The sequence below is a fragment of the Tyto alba genome, unplaced genomic scaffold (genome assembly GCF_018691265.1).
Source record: "Tyto alba isolate M040663 unplaced genomic scaffold, T.alba_DEE_v4.0 Super-Scaffold_6, whole genome shotgun sequence".
NCBI lineage: Eukaryota > Metazoa > Chordata > Aves > Strigiformes > Tytonidae > Tyto > Tyto alba.
Genome location: NW_024881327.1, coordinates 10,671,016 through 10,691,567, shown reverse-complemented (window position 1 = coordinate 10,691,567; position 20,552 = coordinate 10,671,016). Strand labels below are relative to the sequence as shown.

At 42.2% G+C, this 20,552-nt stretch overlaps 1 protein-coding gene across 1 annotated transcript in view; it reads right to left on the bottom strand.

Annotated features, from left to right (window-relative positions):
- Positions 1 to 20,552, bottom strand: part of POLR2B (RNA polymerase II subunit B) — a 23,757-nt gene extending 3,205 nt beyond the window's left edge. Inside the window, exons 1-21 of the mRNA XM_032983308.2 lie at positions 20,428 to 20,552; positions 20,178 to 20,250; positions 15,656 to 15,806; positions 11,994 to 12,106; positions 11,508 to 11,727; positions 10,347 to 10,505; positions 9,146 to 9,310; positions 8,386 to 8,582; positions 7,517 to 7,636; positions 6,967 to 7,153; positions 5,607 to 5,750; positions 5,184 to 5,323; positions 4,960 to 5,071; positions 4,215 to 4,369; positions 3,758 to 3,956; positions 3,482 to 3,650; positions 2,922 to 3,018; positions 1,513 to 1,607; positions 979 to 1,229; positions 802 to 891; positions 405 to 512 (exon numbers count right to left, since the gene is read on the bottom strand). Of these exons, the coding sequence (XP_032839199.2) occupies positions 405 to 512; positions 802 to 891; positions 979 to 1,229; positions 1,513 to 1,607; positions 2,922 to 3,018; positions 3,482 to 3,650; positions 3,758 to 3,956; positions 4,215 to 4,369; positions 4,960 to 5,071; positions 5,184 to 5,323; positions 5,607 to 5,750; positions 6,967 to 7,153; positions 7,517 to 7,636; positions 8,386 to 8,582; positions 9,146 to 9,310; positions 10,347 to 10,505; positions 11,508 to 11,727; positions 11,994 to 12,106; positions 15,656 to 15,806; positions 20,178 to 20,250; positions 20,428 to 20,446 (2,964 nt within the window). The 5' untranslated portion in view covers positions 20,447 to 20,552. The remainder of the gene's footprint in view (positions 1 to 404; positions 513 to 801; positions 892 to 978; positions 1,230 to 1,512; positions 1,608 to 2,921; positions 3,019 to 3,481; positions 3,651 to 3,757; positions 3,957 to 4,214; positions 4,370 to 4,959; positions 5,072 to 5,183; positions 5,324 to 5,606; positions 5,751 to 6,966; positions 7,154 to 7,516; positions 7,637 to 8,385; positions 8,583 to 9,145; positions 9,311 to 10,346; positions 10,506 to 11,507; positions 11,728 to 11,993; positions 12,107 to 15,655; positions 15,807 to 20,177; positions 20,251 to 20,427) is intronic.

Genomic DNA, 20,552 nt, shown 5'->3' with positions numbered 1-20,552 from the left:
ATTTCAAACAGTTTTAACTCTTAATGCCAGAACTTGAGATGTTACGCCCATGATAGTAGCCTATCTTGGTCTGTTTATCAGCTACACAATTTATAGTGAGCTTTTAAGAAATACAGCATATCAACAGTTTTGCTACTCCTTTTTCTAGGTCACAGGAAATATTTGGAATAAAAGCAACAGATGAGAGAGTACACTGTAGTTTGACTGGCTGGACAAAATTTACAGGACTGTAGGTCTTCTCCAAGAAACCTGCTTTTGTTATGAAGTAACTGGAGAACAATCCTTATTTTTTAGTGGATTAACACCTACCAGGGAGTAGAATCTTTACCAAAAAGGAAAAAAATAGAAGAAAACCACTTTAATTCATACTGCTCAGACATGGCAGCATAAAAGATTCTTCTTACCTTCCCCTGAAGACACTCAATCAAGTGACCAATGGTCATGCGGGAAGGGATGGCATGAGGGTTGATAATTATATCAGGTGTGATGCCTTCACAGGTGAAGGGCATATCCTAGAGCAGGGAACCAGAGAGTCAGTACTGCCCGGAATATCAACTTTAAGAAAAGAAGTTCTGTGGATTCAAATTCAATCTTTTAAAGCATTTCAAAGGCACTGAAGTACCACATAAGAAGCTGTGTCCCTTTCTAAACATACCTTAGCTAAATTGAAGTCAATATATTGCACCCTAGTAGATATTCAGACGACATACCGCAGACAACTAAAGGCAGTTCCAATGCTAAGAAGATCAGAGATTAAATGTTAAGAAGGAAAAAAAGAGGGAAAAAAAAATAAATCACTACCTCTTGCCTGTACTGGATGCCACAGGTTCCTTTCTGCCCATGTCTGCTGGCAAATTTATCTCCAATTTGTGGGATTCTTACAGACCGTACCTGTAAGCCATAGGAAAACATTCAATTGGTAACTTAAATACAGAACAAAAATGATTAAAAGTAGAAAGCACATACGTCAGTGCTCACCCTAATCTTGCAGAATTTGTATCCTTCCTGGTTAAGGGTTACCATGACCTGATCTACAATACCAGTCTCACTAGTTCGAAGGAAAGTGCTACAGTCTCTCTTTGTGAAACGTCTGTTGGTGCTTTCCAGTTCGTCTTCATTTTCTGGCAGCGTTACTGTTTTGCCAATGATGACATCATCCCCAGACACACGTACTCCAGGTGCTATCAAACCATCATCATCAAGTTTGTCATAGATCGCATGCCTCATACCTTGGGGGGGCGGAAAAAAAAAAGTAGACTCCCAAATTTTTCAGCATATTGACTTTGACCTTGCAGAAATTCAACAAGTTTGCTTACAATTTCAGACTACTGCTAAAATGTCTAAAGTTAGTTTTATGCAAATATATCAACTGATGTATTCTTCTATTAATACAGACATCTTTGCTATTTTATATCTCCAAAAATAAAAACTGAATCAGCTCAACAACACTGACAACCTTGCCCACAAAAATTTAATTTAAAAACTCAGTCTTCATATACTCCCCCATCTCACCTTGGCAAGTTTCACGTGTAGGCTTTTCAAAAACTTCTTCTTGGTCATATCCTTTTTTAGACTCTTGCTCTTTGTATGAGCGATAGAACACAGATCTGAAACAAAGTTATAAAGCCTTCTCCAGTGAAACCAGCACAGTTTTTCTTCATCAGTACATCTCAATTTCACTATAATCACCCTTTTGTCACATATTATGGCTACTGTTACTAATGACAACCAAAACAAATAATGTTCACGTGCCACACAACCTCTCCTCTGAAGTCTTGCTAATCTGACCATCACTAAGGAGGGGAAAATAAAAAAACACCCCAGTAAATAGACAAAAACCAGTTTCAGACGGCATTCTGATGATCACATCTCAGATATTGCCAAAGTACCTATACAGAACATGCTCATTTTTGATGAACTGCAGAGACCTTCAAATCTGCTTGAATCTCAAAAGTAGTTACTATTCCTGAAAATTATTCACATCATCGTATCGCTCTCGTATTACTTTTCTTCTTATACCTGCCATTTTGCAAGCATTTTTAGGCTTCTGCTACCTTGCAGTGCCACACTCAGTACAACTGAGCTGCAGTGGAAAACTTTCAATTTATATTGGCTTCTTTCTGGGGCTTTAGGGGTTTTTGTCTGCTGCCTCAGTTGCCAGCACGAAGCCCCAGCCTTTCACATAAGTATTATCCACAATCAATTGTTCCCATGCACACGGAAGGTTCTGTAAAAGCTTCACATGAGCCATAAAAGTCTAACAGTCTTATTCTACATTGCAAGGCAGTAGATCCAAGATACCAAGGACACATTTCTTGGGCTCAACTCGGACAAAAAAAAATAATTAACATAACTAGAAACCCACTGAGCAGCTGCAGAGCTAAGTGCAGCCGTCTAAAAACTGTAATGCACAAAGTCACATCAGCTGCCAGTTGTCCCAACAGCAGTTCCTACTAAGGAGAGGAACATGCCAATCCTCTCTGGTAGTAACTGTCATGCTACTAAAGACAAGACAATATTACAAAGCTGCAATACTGCCATTAAGGAGTTCATATAACTAGCAAGAGTTACATTAAAATATAACAGCAAAGAGTCCAAATATTTTTCTCACTTAACCATCATACAAAGAACAATAAATATAGTCAAAACCAAAACAGAACAGTTGGGAAGTCAGAGTGGGAAGTCAGGTTACACAAAGGATGAGCTATTCCTCATTGTGTTTTGCTCAGATACACATTTATCATGTTCATTGCGCTGCTCCCTCCAACCCCATTAAAAAAACCTAAGAATAAAATTAATAAAGCTTTTCAGGTTGGAAAGATTTGGAGAGTGATGCCTTCCAGCATCAGATGAACTTTTCTTGAACCTCTGGACAACTTTTTTTTTTCTTCTAAACAGCTAAAAAATTTACAAAGTCTTACCTGAAAAAGCCTCTGTCAACAGCAGAACGGTTCATGATGACAGAGTCTTCCTGGTTATAGCCTGTGTATGATGCAATGGCTACAATCGAGTTGATACCTGTAATACACAGAGCAAATACTTTGAAAGGATGCACATACACCAGACGGGCACTACTTGTAACTCAAAATAAGCTGTATTCTCAACAGTGAAGCTGTTCTATGCCTTCTGAGATAATCTCCATGTCCCCCCCCCAAAACCACAGAGTATCAACAAATGCAGCTTTGGGTAGAAAAGAGTCAACAGTGACCCCTTGTGAAGAACCTAGCAAATACCAGTAGAGAAAATGCATTTTTCCAGTTAGATTTTAGCAGACTATATGGATAAGGTATTTTCAGCTGCAACGCTAGCAATTTATTTTCTGCAGGAGAGGTGTCCAGCTACAAGTTAACATTTAAGCTATAATTCATTTTTAAATTACATACATTTGCTAAATATTCAGGTATTCTACACACAACGTTTGTGACATAGTTTAAACAAAACCGTATTGGTTTTGTTTAATAAACATTAACTGGCAACATACCTGCTGGTAACTCCCTAAATCGCAAGTACTCCATGGAGCGTGTTGTTACAAGGGGCTTCTGAGGATAATACAACACATGTGCCAGCGTATCCATACGAACGTGAAAGTTTGTAATGTAAACTCCCATAGCCTGTTTACCCATAGCAGACTGGTAGGTGTTCCTGGGAGACTAAACAGACAAGGGAAGACCAGTGTATATATATGTATACAAAGCTCTTTACATCTGTGGGTTTTCTATCAGCTTTAAAAGCAGGATGTCAGAAGTGATGCACTGACCTGGTTGTGATCAGGGAAGGGGATGATAGATGCACATACTCCCAGGATCATAGATGGGTGAATCTCACAGTGCGTGTATGTTGAACAATATGCCACACCTTTCTCCTGCAAGTCATCTGGAGTCATGGCCAGCATCACAGTCTCTTCTTCCAGTGTATCAATGTACTCGACTACTCCACTGGCCACAAGATCCTGCCAACTGAATAACCAATGTCTCAAAATACTCAACTAACACACACAACGGTCCTCTTCAGCAGTAACAAGAACAAGGACTTCCCTGGCTTATTACTACTACCACTGCCTCAGTGTGGTAAGAAAAATTAATTAAGCTACCAGGCAGAGAAAGCATCTTTGTGTTGCACAAAGCTTTAAACATTTCTCTTTCCAATCTGAGGGAACTTACAGCTTCGAAGATGGAAAATTAGACATTCAGTTGAATTTCAGGAACTTATCGCACCTGTAATTGTTATACTCTCGTTCCTTCAGTTGGTCAATATGCCTTTTCTTCAACAGCAACTTCTGTTTTTCCACAATTAAAAGGGGTCGACAAATTCTGCCTGCATCGGTATAGATGCGGATTTCTCGCTCACGAATATCTCTAATCATTGAGACCTGTACAAGAAAGCAGCACCCCGTGAGCACAAAGTCTCAGCCCAGAATCAGAACTACAGAACACAAAACAGCATAACAAAGTTCCCTAAAGGAAAGACTTCACAGGTGCTATCAGCAGCACAGAACACTCCTACAAACAGAAGCATTTCAAGAGACTATTTTCAATTGTTTTTTCAACTGGGTCCTCTTTAAAAAAAAAAAAAAAACAAAACCAAACACAACAACAACAAAAAAACAACAACAACAAAACCAAAACAACCAACCAAAAAAACACAAACCAAAAGGCAAACCAAAAAACCACAACACACATCTCCCTCCCCCCCCACCAAACAAAAAACCCCCTCACAATCAAGCAACAAAACACACCCAAACAAAAAAAAAAAAAAACCAACACAGAAAAACCCCAGGAAGGACCAAACCACCCAGAACTCCCAAAACAACAACAAAAAACCACCCAAACAAGCAAGCAACATGAAATATGTCCAGAAAGAGACTTGCAAATAATGCTATTCGGAGCTTGCAAAGCAGTATCAAGGTGTTATCCTCTCTCGTCCAAAAGGATGCCCAAATGGTAGATGTGAAATTTATACCTCTGACACAATGATGTCCATCTGACGACGGAGCTTCCTTAGGGTATTCATGAGCTGCTCTGGATCTTTGTGTATTCCTACCCAGCAGCCGTTAACAAAGATCTTGGTAGCGCTACAAAGAGGGGAAAAAACAACAAATAAATAAAAAACCCCCAAACCAAACTCTTGAAGTGTTGTGCAGGATAAAAAGCTTAAGTCGGTTAAACTGTTTCATTTGCACATACTCAGCTATTGCTGCTGGAGATATTTCTTCCAGGTTTTCCATACTCCACTCTTCCAAGAATTCCAGAATTGGGGATGGCTGAGATCCCACTGAAATGTAAGCCATCAGGGCTAAGTTCTTCACAAGTCCTACTGCATGACCCTAATAGAAAAACGAAGTTAACTTACATTTCCAAATCAAGAGATTCCCCCAAGATGACAGGAGAACTTAAACTTCAAGTCCTCAAGGAACTGGACACAAAACATGCTATTACTCTATTAATTTCTACCGTTCGACTACAGAGTTAGCTATAAAGCTAAATATTCACATCAGCATTTAATAAAAAAAAGTGCAAGTGATCACTGCAAGTGCCGTGGCTATAAAACGACTAGCAGATAAAAGTTAGGCACGAGTAAGTACTGACAGAAAATACTACTTTCATTACCTCCGGGGTCTCAGCAGGGCAAACCATTCCCCACAGCGTATTGTGCAGCTGTCTGGGCTTCGCCAGTTTGCCGTCTCTGCCAATCGGAGAATTCAGGCGCCTCAGGTGGGAAAGCGTGGACGCAAAAGTCAGGCGGTTTAACACCTGCAGGCAGGAAGGAATTCAGTTAGGCAAAGCTGCTGAGGTGTGTTGTTGACAGGCATCGTGATACATCAGAGCAAAGGATCGCTGCCCTCTAGAAATGATGTGCTTGAAAAGAACTAAAATAGTTCCGATTCATGTTAGCTACAGTTTTTAGTTAGCTACAGTTTTTAGTTCACCTCCACTAGGCTTAGTCTAAAGTCTATCCTTAAAAATCTCAAGCTCCTAACCAGTGTTGTAATGGCAGAAGTTTTCAGAGCATGCTTATACTATGGCAAGGCCCAGCATAAACACAGTTATCCAAGCAGAGAGCTGTTTTCTGTAGTACAGCTTACTCTGATCAGGTAACTAGAATGAGCGACACTTATAAAAATACTTTTTAAGCTGCGTTTTCAACAGGGGGGTTTGCCAGCACAACGACACAAGAGGTATTTTCAAACTTAGTTTGAAAAACTAAGACGGCTTAGTTAAGAGCAAATCCGCATTTACATTCTTTTTCAGAGTCTGATCAAGGCTCCTCAAAAATTTAAGAAAATTTATTTTACAGCCTGAAATGCGAGAGTTTATTTAAAAAGCAAACAAGCCCCTCATACACATACACCAGCAATACACCATCCAGGGACAGCTACCATCTTCACCCCTTTCCTAACCTTGCTTTCCCCAGATTATGATCTCGCCAGGGCTCCAGACAACATGTGCTGGCATTTTAAAACTGTCACCTCTTTCCTGTTTCCAACTTGAAGAGAAACAGGCTCAACTAAGCACTGCCCTGGGGTAATAAAGTCAGTGCTCCTCATGGTTATCTGTGGAATACATAACCCTTATATTACAAGGTTTCATTCAAGTTTAACCACCTGTGAAGCATTGGAAGTAATTAAAGGAAAGAAATCCATCGTCCCTAAAGATTCTCTGGGGCTAGGACTTGACCAGACACACAGGTATACGCTCTAACACAAAAAGTCTTCGCGCACACCAACTGTTCAGCAGTGAACACAACAGCTAAAACAAAACACAAGCAACAAAAAACCCCCAAACCCCACACCAGACTCAACTCTTGGGATCTTCACCCATTTCAGCTATGGAAGTTTCCTTTAAAAAATGGTTCTATTCAACATACAACATGCACGGCTGCCAAGCAATATTAAGCTCTGTCCATGAGAGGGTTTTACTGTTAAGTAAACCTGACAAATGCTTATGATGCCTTATTCAGCTCTTGTACCTGAGATACCCCTGCTCTGGCCTGATGAGCTTTCTTCTGGTCACCCCAGTTTCCCGTTGCCAATGAATACTTCAAACCGTCTGAAATAATTCTTGTTTTAATTGCCAGTTCCAAGTTGAAGTCTTTCCCTCTGTCAATAAACTTTTGCGCATATATTCTCACTTCCTTCAGCAAATTCTTAAACATTCTGTAGAAGATTCCAAGAAACACAATTAAGCAGTACTGTAGCAATTCAGCCTACTCAGCATTATTTGGAAAAAACGTTACTGGCCTTCTGAAAAGCAGCAAGTAATTTGTAACCAGAGGAGGAGGGGAAACAAAACAAATTAACCTGTTTGTGAACAAGCACAAAATATGCTTCAAAACAAGTTGATACTAGCCACCTAATATTAGAGGAAATTTACTCGCTCCATGACTAAGTCATAATCAAATACAGGCTGTGTTGTGCAAGTCAGGCTATCAACACAGCAGAATATTCTGATTTAGAAGCACAGTTGGCAATGCCTCTGACATTACTTATCTCCAAAGAAGATGCATATATTATAGTTACCCTCTGAACAGGAAAGCTAACAGTGGCCCAGCAAGATCCAGTCTTTTGTTGCCATAATGATCTCGGTCATCAAGCTCTCTTCTTCCCAGTGCCGCCAGCAACAATCTATGAACCATATACCTGAGCAAATAAAACAGCTTATATTTTAAACTGACAGCAGACGTTCACAACAAAGATTACAGGCTTTCATAGAGAAGTTGGTGAACTGTTTCCTAAAGCTGTTCGTTCTAAATCTTCAAGATACTGCTGTCCTAAAACAGACCTCTTCAGCATGTACGTCCTTAGAGGTGAATGACCCACTGAAAGTTCAGGTAACTACAGAGAGAGAAGTTAATATTTACACCGTGATGGCAATGCGCCTTCTGCTACATGCCTGTCCTGTCCTGTAATATGGGCTATGTTTAAGCACATGGAATCAGGTGTAACATGGTAAGTCTCCTGACGCCACGGGTCATCTGCATACCAATAAGCAGCCATTAAGAGGGGATGTGCTCATAGTTTTAAAGAGTGGGTTTACATTACAAACAGCTTATCAGTAGTTACCTACACATTAGTTATCAACCTCTGTATGTTGTCTATGCAATGTGATGTCAAAAAGAGTCATTTTTCACTATCATCACAACTAACTTAAGATCCAGAATGTGTTGGAAGCTTGTTTTGTTTCTATTTAGTTTTTCTATTTTATCAACATTTGCATTTTCTCAGCTACAAAAATAGACCCGTGCCCTAGAGTTTATCACTGAGTATCCAGAAGACTAAAGTTAAAACCAAAGTTCCATTCAGTGCATATTCCAATCATATACATATACACAAACAACATCTGTAATCAGGATCCATTTGCAGATGCGTGACACAAAATACTGACGTACCCTAGAAAATAGGCCTTTTTGGTTTCACAGAAGTCACTGACACCGACATGTGGGAGCATTTCTTTCTGCAAGACTTCCTTAGCGTACTTGATTCTCTTTTCTTTGGTGACACCTGGCTTTGCACCTCTTGATCCAATGAAGTTTAGAGCAACATTTTGCTCCTGAATGACAAATGCTTCATCCAGAGAAGGTTTGACCTAATGCACAAAATACAGCAAAATCCTGTAGCATCCAGTGCCTATTGGGGTTGAAGGAAACTATGCAGTAGTTTGCTGATGATTCTTTCCAGGAACTACTAGTGATTAGTAATCAACAGTAATCATTACTAAATACTAATAACTACTGTCTTTATTACAGTAGCTAGCTCTTTCAAGAGCAGCAGAAAAAAGCAATGGAGCATGCCAGAAGCACACAAAAAAAACAGTTCAGACTTCAGAAGATAGTTCTCATTCAAATAAATTCTAGGCCTGTTGCAGTTTCAGGTGTAAATCGGGATTTTACAATTTAAGTCAATGGCAGCAGCATAAGACCCTACCTCTCCAAATACATATTAACTCTCTGAAATTTCCATTGCACTCTGTTCACTTAAAATACTCATTAGAATAGGTTTAGGCAGAGAAGTTTTGACATTTCTAATAGACAATCCAAAAAAAAGTAATAAATTACAATTTGAAAATGAGCAATACTTTGAATAATCATTAGCCACACCTATACATCACCAAGTGTTAAGCCAGGAAATAACCTATTTAACGCATATTACCATTTCCATCATTTCTGGATCTTCAAAATCATATATGATGTGCTCTAAAATGTCCCTGTCAGACACAAAGCCTAGAGCACGAAAGACAATTATGATGGGGACTTCTTGTTTGATATATGGCAAAGTTGCTACAATGCGCTGACCAATAGCACTCTTCTTTGCACCCTGAAAAGATGGGAGAAAACATACATTAGTCTTAAATGATCTTGCCTTTAAATACAAATGTCTCTCTGAATTTGGATGATACAGCATAAGTGTATTTATGCAAGCACTGCAGGAAACCATGACTTCTCAGCACACCAGCTAAGGCGCTATTCTGAAACCTCACTGCAGCAGTGCCTTTTTTTATATTAAAAACATTTCTAATTTTAGAAGTCTGCAAAGACTCGGACGGTTTTTGCTGATACAAAGTCATTTAAATAATACTTCTCATTCACACGAGAAATCACACGCATCATTTCTCTCCTCTTGTGTATTTGCAACGAACAATCCTACCCATCTTCAGCTTAAACCCAATTTTTATAATCCACTGTGTAAGGCTCTCCATTCCTGGGATTATTCAAGTAGCTGCTCCCAGAAAGAAACACACACTGTGGGATGCAGAGGGACAACCACTCAAGAGTGCCCCAGCCATCAGGAGCAAGGACTGGTGTAAGGTTTCTATTAAAGTTACTCTTGGAACGTGTTTGGAAATCTCCAAACATTGGTGCAATGGCAAACGAGTACTGACACCTTTTGAAGTTATGAATAGCACTTATTTCACCTCACAGATGGCACAATTAGATGTCAAATATGAATTAATATGTGGTCTGCAAAACACATCTAAACACTAGCTTGGCCATCAGCAAAGACAGGGTACCCACTCCTATTCTTGTTCTTCGTTAAAAAACAGGATGCAGCTTGTTTGGATTTTCTAGGAACTTATTTATAGTAATTCTAAATTTATTTTTTAGCTTCGCCCTAAAACCTCTCACAAAGTGAGTCTTAATTTCAATCCTCATGTTATTTGTCTTGGAGACAGGCATAATCTATGACAAACAGAACACAATTCAATTTTACCTTCTTTACAATTTAGCATCAGAAGAAATTTCTTCTCAAAATCCCAGAAGTAAATGACATGAAGATACAGGACAGTAATAAAACTCCTAAAGCAATCTTTAATGTAAGCCCCAGGGCAGGGGTGATTACAGCTTAGGCATACCTGCCCACCTCTGGCCAGCATGCTAACCCATATAGTACTTGTTGGTCGAGAAGAATTTTCCAGACAAGATCTACACTCCCCTGTGTAGGCATATTTTGAATCCTTCTTTGCAAACACATACACTGTGTTTGTAGCCATTTTCTCTTGAGCAATCAGAACCTGTGTTAGAAACAAGAACACTAGTAAATAGCTGACAAAAGGGTAGGCTGAAAGCAACAAGCAGTGTGCTTCTACTATTCCTTCAGGTGCCTTAACTTTAAGAGCACTGCACAGCATGAAGTCAATTTGCCAAATTCAGTTGGATTATACTCTACATTTTAAAAATACGGTATTAGCAAATCATACCTGAGTTAAGATAGAATAACCAAACCAAAACACTCTGATAAGTACATCATGGAAAACAGTGTTATCGCATCTGCTGACTGTGCCGAGACATTTCCATTATCTTTAGGCACAACACTGATAAAGAAAGCATTTCACTATCTGTTTCCAAGGCCAACACACTACACAGGCATTTAAACTTAAACACCAGCTCTGACGGTCAAAGCCAGATTTACTTTTTTTCCCCGAAGAAGAAAAATACAATTCCAACAGTAAAAGTTAGACTTTCTTTTTTTTTTTTCCCCTGGAGAAGAAAAATACAGTTCTATTTCTTTTGCTGCATTTGCCCAGGTGTCAGTTACAAAAAGCTAGCAGTTTCATTGGTGAGGCAGAAGCATGGTGAGAATATGATTTGGTAAAGCTGAATCCACAGCAATGGAGGGAAGAACCTATTCTTATAATAAAATGCATCTATACAGCTGCGATCAAACTGGAGGAGACTCAGAGTAAAAAAAGTACCTTATTTTAGAGTGCATGCTGCTCTGCAGTGTTGAAAATAGAAGGGAAAGTATCTAGAGTACTCAGTGGCATTCAATGCAAAACGGTTTATGAAACTGAAGCAAAACATGCCTCAGAGAAGAAGAAAAGTCTTCTCAAGAAAAGACTTGAGAAAGTCCTAACAGAGGACTAAAAGTCCATCTTTCTACAACATCACAAGTGCCCGCAGTAACAGTGACACGCTGAAATAAAAGCGTTTATGTTCCTGGCAAAACACATGAAAACAAGTAACAGAACTTTCAGTGCCCGTAAAGATGGCTACGAAAAGGTATAATCCCTTACCTTTTCTGATCCATTAATGATGAAGTAGCCACCAGGATCAAGAGGGCATTCATTCAGTTCACAAAGATCACGGTCAGTTAAGCCATTCAACAAACAGTATGTTGAACGTAACATAATAGGAATTTTTCCTATAAAAGTTTTCTGATGCTGTGTCTGTAACTGATCCTCCCCTTCTTTAATAACTGTTTTAGTTATATCCACATACAAGGGGGCTGAATACCTACAGAATAAAAACACCACTGTGTTACCTGCCAGTTGCTGCTCTAGGTTGTACAGACGGATATTGAAGGCAGCTATTCAAGCACTCACTGGTAATATTAAGCATTATTACCAAATCATTGTCTACGTTTAACAAGCAGACATCAAAATTTAAATAAAGCAGTAATTACTACGTTTTCAAGGCACTACTGAATTGAAAAAGACTATCAATCAATAATGGAGGGCAAGTCCTTCCTTGTATTTATCCACTACAGATTTCGTTCTTACGTAAGGTTTCTCAGTCTGGCTTCATTGGGCATCATAGGTGAGGGTGCTCCATCTCTTTCCCAATGTGTAGGTTTGGAGAGATAGATTTGTTCAAACTTCAACAGATACCGGGGCTGGAAAACAAGACATTTACCTGTAATGGAAGAAACATCCACTTTTTTTTGTTCAAGAGTGGCACTAGAGCTTAATATCCAGTGCTGTCACATGTCCTCAGATCCAGGTATGGAAACAATCCCTCTTCAGATGACTAGATCAAAAAAGCACTCAAAAGCTTTCAGTAATTTCCAAATACCTCATGAGTAATAATAATAAAAAAAAAAAAAAAAAAAAAAAAGAGGAAACTGAAGGGTCAAAACCATTGGTAAGAGAAGAAAGTACCCAAATATGTTGTCTTCCTATAAAATAGCTAACAGACTCAAAATCTGCCAAGTCAGTTAATACATTAACAAATAGGATAAGCCTTACATATGCCTACTTATTTCTTTTTTATGTAACTTTATATAAACAGCTAGTTTTATGATGCAGAAAGGTCAATCTGCTTCAGCACAGACAGTGACATAGCTGACATACCAAACAAGGTGTGAATTTTTGTAAAGCTTTGCTCCCATGCATAAAACATCAGATTTAATAGTTTTGGTTTAGTTCCACAGAAATCTTTTCATGTGTTACAGTGAAACCATGAGCATGAAAGGACAGATACCTTTCAGCAACAGAACAATTCTCATGATCTTCATTTTGCTTCAAGAGCCACTCACCCATCAGAATCTTACTAGAGTGAGATTTAGAGCATTCAGTTCACTTAAATCAAAAGCACTCTTTTTAAAATAAAGGGGCAAAAGTTTTAAAGCAATACTTTTATCAAAGTGCACTTGTGTATCTGGTAGGGGGAGCTAGAATTTAAAAGCAAGCAAGCAGCTACACAACAGTAGCTTTGTTCAAGTGTTTCGTATGTGTGGTCTCAGTCCCGGGGCACAAGCGTGCCGAAGCAGCTTATCTCTTGGCCTCCTTGCAGGCAAAAGGGCCTAGAGATGAACCACTCCACTCACAAAGCATTCCTTTGCAGACCAAAATCCAGGGGGGTACAGAAACATAAGCAAATCATCAGACCTGCATGTATACAAGTTGGAAGGCTTGTCGCCTTACAACATTTTCAAGTTGCTATTTCCCACCACGTCCCTTTGCAGAACAGAAGGGAACACAAATATCAAGACAGTGCTGCCATCGCAAGGATTTGCCTAGCAGCCAGCTGATAATATCCATTACTAAAAGAAAACTTGAATCCCATGCAGACATTTTACCGTATTTCGGCCATAAGGACTCTATTGTAGCACACCACCAAAGCAACACTTCCTCTAGCAAAGCAAGCTTTGGGGCCGAGGAAAAAAGTCACTTTATGGTTTACACCACAAGTGGTTTCAGCCTTTCTAAAATATATTTTTCAAAGACCTCATATTCAGCCCTTTCTCCAGATTCACTATTAAAGGCAAAGGTGCAAATTATCCATCCCATACATTGTGTCTCACACAGAGCCACAGAAACTACCTTTTTAACATCTGTACTAGGTGGTTTTGTTTCCTCTAGAGATTAAACAGATTATTGCATCAATTTATCAAAAAACCCACAGCTTTCAGACAAACTAAAGTGTCACTGCTGCTCTAACCACAAGAGATACCAATAACTAGCCTTCTGCATTCAAGATATTCTCTTATTACTAACCAAAACTGCTACTGGAGAAGGATAACTGCTTTAAACAACTGAAAACACAGCAAGTTTGGTAACACCAGTTCCTAGGATGATTCTATAGGATCAGTAAACAAAGTAAGACAGTAAACAAAGTGCCACCCAGACAGGAAAATCAAAGAAAAACAAAGGAAAGAACCTGAAAACAATCTCATTTTAAAAAGGCACAAAAGCTTCCTACAATAGTAGGTGGCAGAGCCTTATTGGCAAACATTTTGTAGGTCAAAAAAAGTCTCTCAATTCTTATCCAAAGAAACACCTTTCTCCTGGATTTGCAGCAGCACCCATGTACAGCATCAAGTTTCCCAAGCTCTCGTGCAAACGCTCTCAAGAACACATTTACCATAATCACTATCTCTGAGCATAGTTGTTAAACCCTCTGATACGTTATAAATTGCCCAAATTGCCTTCAAAATTTGAGGTTGAAAAGTAGAGGGAGAAAGAAACAAAAAGTCAAATTAGTCCAATACACTCCATCTCCTTAAATTAATCCAGTATCTTCAAATAAAGCAAGAGGCTAACTGCTTGGAAGGAAAAATCAAGTCTCCTTTTTCTCATATCTAGACCTATTCCTAAAAACTTTAATTTTATAAATAAAAGTAACTAACTAACCTCTCCGATTTCAGAAAGCAAAATGCTGCTTTAGTGCAACAAGAAGCCAGGTACACACCATGCTTGCAATCTGAACTGTAGCAACTGCAGAACTGCACAGCTAGAGAATTCCACAATAAAATACACAGAGTAACAGAAGAAATATTAAGGAGAATTTTAGTGAGATACATGTTTATGAACTGTTTGTTTAACAAAGAGTCTAAAAGAAATCTCAAGTTATTCTCTCTACAGGATAACTGCCTGCAAAAAAATGCAAAGGAACAGTCAAAACGTGTAACAGATTCAATGCTCTGGAATCATTAGCTGGGAACAGACGGGGCATCAGTCAGCGGGTGGCAAGCAATCACATTGTGCATTACCCGTTTGTATTTTCTACTATTACTATTATTATTTTATTTCAATTATTAAATGGTTTTTATCTCAACGTACAAGTCTCCTTACCCTGAGCCATCCAACTCAATCTCTCCCTCATTCCCTGGGGGTGGGGGAGGGTGAGCGAGGGGCTGTGTGGTGTTTGGCTGCTGGCTGGGTTTAAACCACAACAGTGTCCTAAATCTCCTTTAAATCTCTAGAAGTAAGTAGCAAGGTAGTAATTGATAGCAGGGCAACAGATCATCACTATTTGCACTTCTGGAAGAGGGATCACACCACGAGGGACACAGATGAAAGCACCACAGCCGTTGCAGAAGTTGCACACTCATTGTAGAAGGGCCATCACGCAGCGCAGACCTTCAGTAATTTGTTCTCCTTTGGAACACAGTCCCAACAGAACATGATGAGCAATGGCACCCTTTGAAAACCTGGACCTAACTTCGGCTGAAGAAAGCTAACAGAGAACTTTTCAGCCATAAGCCTTTCTTGTCATGGTAAAGCTACTGAAAAATCAAAATCCCACCAAAACACGGTTTGCTTTCGGCTACCTGACTTGCTCCACTGCAACCCCATCACTGCAGTTTCATACAGTAACTGACAACATAAGCTGTTGCAGCCAATTGTTCTTGGTCATTTCTCAAGTCAACCAACAATTTCACAACTCAACCGGGAGAGAGTAACTCTATAGGAGAGGGAAGTTCGATTCCATGGATAACAAAGCTCTTGCACGTATTTCTCAGCGATATACCTGACCATCTAGAAACTTGGCCATGTATCTCACAGACTCCAAAGAGTTCATACTTCTGTCCTACTGACTGCATGAGCAGTGCCATAACTCAGATTTATTTCTGTCTCTTGAGATGAGGGTTGAATAAAACCCACCTAAAACCATTTTGCATTGTAAAAACGTATCACCTCTGCCCAGGCTCTCCACTTACCGGCTCTTCCACTTCTCCTGTGGCATGCTGGGCTTCAGCTTGTAAATCAATTGGTGGAGCATCTTCAACAATTCTCTGCACAGACATCTGAATAAACTCATCAAAAGAATCCAACTGTTGCCTGACTAAACCCTTTTCATCAAAATAGGAGCTAGAAAAAAGAAAAAGTGCATTAATGAACAAGAGATGTTAATTTAATTCATGTGCTTCATACATCAACAAGATTAAAATGCATTTATTACAAAACCTCCAAAAGCCACAAAATACACTCCAGGATCAAACGCATTCACTTTTCCCAAGGCGCGAGTTTCAAACACAGATGCTCAAAGTTTCACAATTCTCTCCCTGCTTGAAGACGCAGACACTACAAAGCGAGAGACTTGCTGCCACCTCTTGGCTAAGCCATGACTGTACACACAGACTACCTTAAATTAGAAGGGAAACACAACGACAAAGCTCAGTAAAAGTGGCTTCATCTAAAGTTTTCAACAATGTACGTAAATTATTTTTTTTTAAATAATTGTCCAAGCTGCATGAATTGAATGCATGCCCCTAAGTCAAGGTAATAGTTCTCAGCACTTTTCTTAGCTTGGATGGATCCCCTCTGTTCCAGCCACACAGAGATTCCCAGCTTCACTCCTCCTCCAGATTTCCCTTAGCCTTTCTCACCTAGCCTCAACCCAGCACAACCTAACTGTAAAAATCAAAGCCTAAATTCAAAGACCCACATCCTAACTTTTAATGGGACGACCTAAACATGTCTGCTGCATTAGCCCCTGCCAGAAAGCTCCTCTACCTGACATTCCTGAAGCTAGCCAGGAACCCACACTGCCTCAGCTTCTGCCTCATTGCTGCCAAGATCTCTACAGAAAACTGGTAAGAACTATCTCCCTACCAATAACCTCAGCCTTCCCCAAGAAGGGGAACACACCGTTGGCTATCATGCTGTTGCCACAGTGAAATTTTGCCAGCACAGTCTGCTGTTGCACAAGGGGAAGGAGGAAAGGAAAGGGCAACCTATATCACAGAACGGTTAAGGTTGGAAGGGACCTCTGGAGGTCATCTTGTCCTATCACCCCGCTCAAGCAAGGTCACTTAGAGCTGACTGTCCAAGATCATGTCCAGACAGCTTCTGAATACCACCAAGGACAGAAACAGAGATTCCATGACCTCTCTGGGCAAGCCATGCTGGTGCTTGGTCAGCCTCACTGTAAAATAGAAGTTTCAGCATATGGAGTGAGATGCCGCTTCAGCTGAAGGGCCTGCCTTAGTTACCTCCCACCCAACTGAAAGCAAAGGTAGGTCTCTTCACCAGGCTGCAAAAGAAAGGATCTCCTTCTGCCTCCAAAGCTGCTCATCTCAGCTCTCCATCCTGCCTATGGGACCACCCCTGCAGACCTACCCTTCTGTTTGCAACTGCTGCTCTAAGACACCAGTCACATACATTTTAGGAATGATAAAATTAGCAAGAGAAACACTTTTTACTCAGTTCCACACAGCATTCCACTCCTTAACAGTGACAAGAAGCTGCAGGTCCTGAAGGTTCATGTCTTACTAGAAAAACGCTAACATGGTGAAATAGCCAAGTACAGTTTTCCTACTGCCAGCATCAGCTGTAAATGGGCAAAAATCACACGCTTGATATGGAATCAAAATCACTTCTTGCTTCATTCAAAACAGTGTACCCCACCGGGGATCAGTAGGGCTTCTCAATCCCCAGTGACAACCCTGCTGTTTCTGCTTAAAGCCCTTCTGCTCTGAACATGCTAAACCCCACAATTCAGCATAACCAAGCCTGCAGCTTCCATGGCACGTTGCTACAGAACTGGATGTGGTGAGAAGGCTGCATAGCACCAGGGAGCCTGAGGAGAAGTTGGACAGCTGGTTCCAAGAGCAGTCTGCAGTGGACCAACAGCCCACGGCCAAGCAGCCAAAAACTCCCCCCACCTGCACACAGGGAAGGGAGAGGGGCCAATGATGGAGAAGAATGGAAGCTCGCAAGAGCAAGGACCTGCAGGAGGAAGAGGCTTCCCCTTAATTCTGAGGTGCTCTTGCAGAATCGCTTCACCACTCCACAGACTGAAGAGGAAAGACTTATCACAGCAGGAGAGATGCTGGAGCTGAGGAAGGCAGCCCAGCCTGCTCCCCACGGAACAACCACTGCAACCGGGAAAAGGCGACGGGTGATGGTAGCACGTGTCTCTTCTGAGAGGTGTGGAGGCACCATCTGCCAACCCGCCACACTCTCTAGAGAGGAGTGTTGCTTACTGGGGGCTTGTGTCAGGTGTCAACAAGAGACTACCCAGCCTCATACAGCCCACTGATGATTATCCACTGCTGTTGTTTCATGTGGGCACCAGTGACACAGCCAGGAGCAGTCTAAGGATTATCAAGAGGGATTATGGAGCCCTGGGAGTGGCTGTAAGGGACTCTGGAGCACAGGCAGTTTTATCATCAATCCTCCCAGTCAAAGGGAAGGGGTTTGAAAAGACCAGTTGAATCTGGCAAATCAACAAACTGGTTACGGGACCAGTGCCACAGCCAGGGGTTTGGCTACTTGGACCATCAGACTCACTTTGAGGAACCTGGTTTACTGGGGTCTGACAGGGTCCCTCTGTCAGAGAAGGGGAAGAGCAACTTCAGCCATAGGCTTGACAAGCTGGTGAAGAGGGATTTAAACTAAAGTTATTGGGGAAGGGGAACCCTCAATCCATCCCACTCCTACCAGCTTGATGCCAGTGCCAGCAACAGATGCCCAGAGCCTGGGCAGGGATCACAGGTCAGCAGCAGAGCACCTGAAGAGCAGCACAAAGAATTACAGCCAGTTGGTCAGCTTCATCAGGGCCCGGCTTAAATGCCCCCATGCAAATGCACATATCGTGGGGAATAAACAAGAGGAGCTGAAGACATGCGCACGCCTGCAAGGCTATGATCTTACTGGCATCACGGAGAGGTGGTGGGCTGGCTCCTGTGACTGGAGTGTTGGAATGGAAGGAGACGGGCTCTTTAGGAAGGACACAAGGGGAGATGACAAGGAGGTGCTGCTCTCTATGTCAATGACCAGCTGGAGTGCCTGGAGCTCTACCTGGGGATGGATGAGGAGCTGACCAAGAGCTTATGGGTCAGGATTAAAGGCAGGGCAAGGACAGGTGATATTATAGAGTGTGAGTCTGCTACAGGCCACCCAGACAGGAAAATCAAGTGGATGCAGCTTTCTACAGACAGTTAGCAGCAGCCTCACGTTCACAAGCCCTGGTCCTCATGGGGGACTTCAACCACCCTGATATCTCTTGGAGGGACAACACAGCAGGGCATAAGCAATCCAAGAGGTTTCCTGGAATGTGTTGATGATAACTTCCTTCTCTGAGTGACAGAGGAGCCAACAAGGAAAGGTGCTATGTTGGACCTTGTTCTCACCAACAAGGAGAAGCTGAGTAGCATGGGATAAAGACCTGGAGGGAAGAGTGGCCCAGAAAAACTGCTTGATATTCAAGGATCACCTTCTCCAAGCTCAGAAGCAAAGCATCCTGACAAAGAGGAAGCCAGGTAAAAACATCAGGAGGCCTGCATGGATGAACAAGGAGCTCCTGGACAAGCTCAACCACAAAAAGGAAGTCTATGGAGGGAGGAAGCAAGGACAGATAACCTGGGAGGGATACAGAGAAGTTGTCTGAGCAGCCAGAGATCAGACTTGGAAAGCTAAAGCCCTGATAGAATCAAATCTGGCCAGGGACATCAAGGGCAACAAGAAAACCTTCTATAGGTACACCAGTTTTAAAAGAAAGACGAGAGAAAATGTGGGCCTTGACAGGCTTGAGAGGTGTGCTTGTGCAAATCTCATGAAGTTCAACAAGGCAAGGTCCTGCCCATGGGTCGGGGTAATCCCAACCACAAATGCAGGCTGGGCCATAAGTGGATGGAGAGCAGCCCTGCGGAGAAGCACTTCGGGGTATCAGTGGATGAAAAACTGACTATGAGCCAGCAATGTGTGCTTGCAGCCCAGAAGGCCAACCGTGTCCTGGGCTGCATCAAGAGATTCCCATGTGATTCTCTCCCTCCACTCTGCTCTCATGAGACCCCCATCTGCAGCCCTGTGTCCAGCTCTAGGGTCCCCAGTATAAGAGGGACATGGACCTGCTTGAGCGGGTCCAGAGAAGGGACATGAAGATGATCAGGGGGCTGGAGCAGCTCCCCTGTGAGGACAGGCTGAGAGAGTTGGGGGTGTTCAGCCTGGAGAAGAGGCTCCAGGGAGACCTTATAGCAGCCTTAAAGGGGGCCTACAGGGGGGTAATGATTTCAAACTGAACGAGGGGAGATTCAGATTAGGTATAATCTATTAGAAACTCTTCACTGTGAGGGTGGTGAATCCCTGGCACAGGTTGTCCCTGCCTGAAGCAGGGAGTTGGAACCAGATGATCTTTAAGGTCCCTTCCGACCCAAACCGTTCTGTGATTTTACAGCACCTGTAGGAGCCAGGACACATGTACCGAAGCCTTAAGAGCAGCGAGCTCTAGCCCGTCACCTGATAACGATCCAGCAGGCTTCTTGCCACAAGTCGGGGGTGATTTCATCATCGTCTTCATCATACTGCATATCTGCCGGGGAAGCACAACGGTGAAGCCAGGTTCCAGCCCCCGCGGTGCCTCCCTCCCCCCCCCCCGCCCCGCCTGCTGAGGGCGGCCGGCACAGGGCGACGCGAGGGACCCCCCCCGGCCCCCAGCAGCGGCCCGAGACCCCGGCCCCCCTCGCCGGGGGCACCAGGCTCCCCTCACCTTCGTCCGCGTCGTACATGGCGGCGGCGGGAGGAGCCGCGGGCGGCGGCGGCGACCGAGAAGGAAAGGGGCGGCGGGAGCTGCGGCGGGAAGACGGCGGAGCGACGCCTGCGCACCGTGCTGAC